The sequence below is a fragment of the Electrona antarctica genome (genome assembly GCF_951216825.1).
Source record: "Electrona antarctica genome assembly, chromosome: 19".
Taxonomy (NCBI): domain Eukaryota; kingdom Metazoa; phylum Chordata; class Actinopteri; order Myctophiformes; family Myctophidae; genus Electrona; species Electrona antarctica.
The window spans coordinates 20,956,784-20,959,858 of record NC_136800.1 but is presented as its reverse complement, the minus strand read 5'-3'; the positions used below and the strand labels follow the sequence as shown (position 1 = coordinate 20,959,858).

General features: G+C 45.0%; 1 protein-coding gene and 1 long non-coding RNA gene across 3 annotated transcripts in view; both read right to left on the bottom strand.

Moving 5' to 3' along the window:
* Nucleotides 1–227: 227 nt before the first annotated feature.
* LOC306942929 lies at nt 228–1,931 on the bottom strand. The gene is made up of 2 exons (XR_013792351.1): nt 1,587–1,931; nt 228–1,512 (listed from the first exon to the last, which is right to left on the bottom strand). It is a non-coding gene; the product is annotated as an uncharacterized lncRNA (long non-coding RNA).
* A 312-nt stretch (nt 1,932–2,243) lies between these two features.
* The window catches only part of LOC306942923 (guanine nucleotide exchange factor VAV3-like), a gene marked incomplete at its 5' end in the record, with an annotated part of 69,842 nt that continues 69,010 nt past the window's right edge, over nt 2,244–3,075 (bottom strand). For both annotated transcript variants that reach the window (XM_079529107.1, XM_079529108.1), the window contains one exon: nt 2,244–2,873. In XM_079529107.1, the coding sequence (XP_079385233.1) occupies nt 2,832–2,873 (42 nt within the window). In that variant the 3' untranslated portion in view covers nt 2,244–2,831. The remainder of the gene's footprint in view (nt 2,874–3,075) is intronic.

Genomic DNA, 3,075 nt, shown 5'->3' with positions numbered 1-3,075 from the left:
ATTAAAGGGGGAACGAAGCATTCTTTCTGCTCCCTCTTGTGACAGCATAACTCCTGCGAGCGCACACATTGCAAAAGAAAAATCCTTTTAGATTGCTAATCTGCATAGATTAACACTCAGAAATGTGCAGTGCAGTACAACACAGCACAGTCCTGCACCATGTTAAGGGCCTCCTACAGATTAAGGCCTGAGAAAGTGTTTCCACTGAAATAATGATATCCCCAGGCTACCGTGAATAAATGTAATCTTGTATTTGGAAATTCCCTTTTCAGTGGAATCTGAGAGTGCATAATACACACAGTAAATGCAAAACAATGCAAACAAGTTGATGTGTACAAAATGATAACAGATCTCAGGTTGCAGTTGATGCATGCGTGCATCGTGAAGGATAAATTGAGAAAAAAGGAAAATGCCTGTAGGACAAAATGCCATGGGAGACATAACAGGAGCCTGCCGTCATGGAATCTTTGAAGTGGTTACCATTGGTTACGAGTAACGTGCCACTATGTCGGAGGAGAAAGGGGAAGAATGCTTTACAGAGGAAGAGGAGATAAACTCAAACCATTCCTCCAACTTTGTGAGTCCCCTGTAACCACCTGCAAAGCACTTCCCAAATACCTATCTATTATGCTTCTACTGGGTAAGAATGGTCCAAAGGGTTCATGTCTTTTAGCAGCAGTGGAGTTCTCTTACTCAAATGGCACAAATCACAGAGAGCACAACTAAGAGATACTTGAACAGAAATGCCACACAATTCACTTACAATGTATTTAGCAAACACACATCATGGCCCCTTTTCCACCAAAATAACTTTGGTAGAACTGGTTCCATTCTAGATTCTTGGAACCTTGGTGCTTTCACGGAACCGGCGGCCATTAATTTGTTCCTGTTCAAACCAACTGTTAGGGTTCTGAACCAATTAATTGTCAGTGGAAACCCTCTGAACTGTTTCAATAGGCAGGGAAAAAACTTGCATGACTGAGGTCATTTTGACCTATTTTTGAGATTTTTAAGTTGATTATCTTTGCCCATGAAGCTTTCAGAAGGTTCCCCTTCCATGACCATCATCATCCATCATCATTCCATTATCTTAGATTTTTTTTTTTACATCTGAAACATTTTCTAAATATGAATTTAAGCATATAGGCTAGACTTATACCATCTTTTACTTCAGTCAATAGCTGGTTTCCAGTATAGTGAAGTGCGCTTATCACATTATATCATTCACCCACAGAAAGCATGCGAGGTTGAGACAATCACAAAACCTGCAGCGAGCATAAAGAACTCTAAGTTTGCCACAGTCAAAGATCAAAAGGAGAAAGAAGACATGCACACAAGCACGCACGCATGCACACGAACACGCGCACATGGATGCAAACACACCACAACGACACACATACACATAGTCACGCAATAGGCACAAACACACAAACACACACACAGACAGCATACACAAACACATGGCTGCCTGCACTTGTGCTGACCTTTGACACCCAGTGGGGATAAAACGTACTATACACACACACACACACGCACACGCACACGCACACGCACACACACACACACACACACACACACACACACACACACACACACACACACACACACACACACACACAATTCTATTGATATATTTTTCCTGATCATCACTGTTCTCGATCGGCTCGCCTCAAGAACCAACCACACTGTAAAAACGACCCCCGCCTCCCTCCCGAAAAAACCCTGCACAGCTTCACCACGAAGAAATGTACACAATGTTCTTTTCATGAGTCCGTCCGTGCCAGAGCGTAGCAGACTGGGCAGTGCAGGGTGGTGGTGCCACGTAGTATAAAGTGACAGTACTGTATGTGCTCGGGGATAGCCAATGGAGTCATCAAGTAATAATATGCTTGCGGCTTTTAAGGTCAGCGGGGGCCGGCTGCCCGCTCAGCTCCTTCTTATTGACCCCCCCCCCCCGACCCCAGTACTCCCCTCTCTCTCCGTGGAGGAAGAGCTGAGACGGACAGAATCAGCTGTCTTGAAATATTCATGGTCTCGCCCCGTCAGGGCTGCATGGCGGAGGAGGAGGAAGGATGGAGGAGGAGGAAGTTGAGAAAGCTGTGGGTGTAGTGGAGGTCTAAGTAGATTTACTCAAGTATCTAGTATTGTACTTAAGTCAAATTGAAAGTTATTATTATTATGTTTTAATTATTATTATTTTTTTTAATTATTATTATTACATTTTTCAATAGGCATAGTTAATATTGCTGTTCCACCACAAAATATGTTTCGCTGTTTGAGGCTATATGCAAAAAAAAATTTTTACTTTTTAGAAAAATCTTTACATTTTGAATTTTGGAATCTTCTGGGGGTCCCTTGCACAAAAACAAATGGACCCACAACATTGGCACGAAAATATTTGAGAACTATACTGATTTAGAAGGCATCAAGTAACAAATCTGAGTACTATCCGACCATCCACAACTGGTCAAGGCCTAGTTATGGATCCAGACAGTGGTTGGGGGGGGGGGGGGGGGGGGGGGAGTAAGGGGTGTGTGTGTGTGTGATCTGGGGGTACAGCTCACAACCTTTCCCCCAGGGGGGGTCAGTGAGCAGAGTGTAGACGGAGGGCGTAGACATGGCGAGATGGAAGAGAGTGATCGATGCCCGCTGGAATCCTGACACGGGAAGTCCTGCCTGGATGGAGGTCCGTCAGGGAGGGGCCAGCGACCGCGGGGCTGCCCGCCCGCCCTCCCTCACTCCCCATGGTTGTCTGTGTTTTGTTTTTGGATGGTCTCATCAAAGGGAGTTTATGAGCAGCAGGGTGGAAGGGAGGGCTGCGGGGCAGCGCCTCAGTCCTCTTCATCCACGTAGGTAGAGGGGAAGAACCCCACCTGAGAAGCATTTGAACAAGCAGGAGAATGTGGTCAGCTGCTGCCATGCCATGCATACAAATTGCTCTTTCAGAGACACTGGCTGTGATCGCTTATTTATTAGTAGAAACAAACAAACAAACCCAAAAAAAAAAACGCACCTCACTCACTAAAGTACCAAGAGGCCAAACATGTCCGAACACTGGCTCATGCTCCAAAGTTT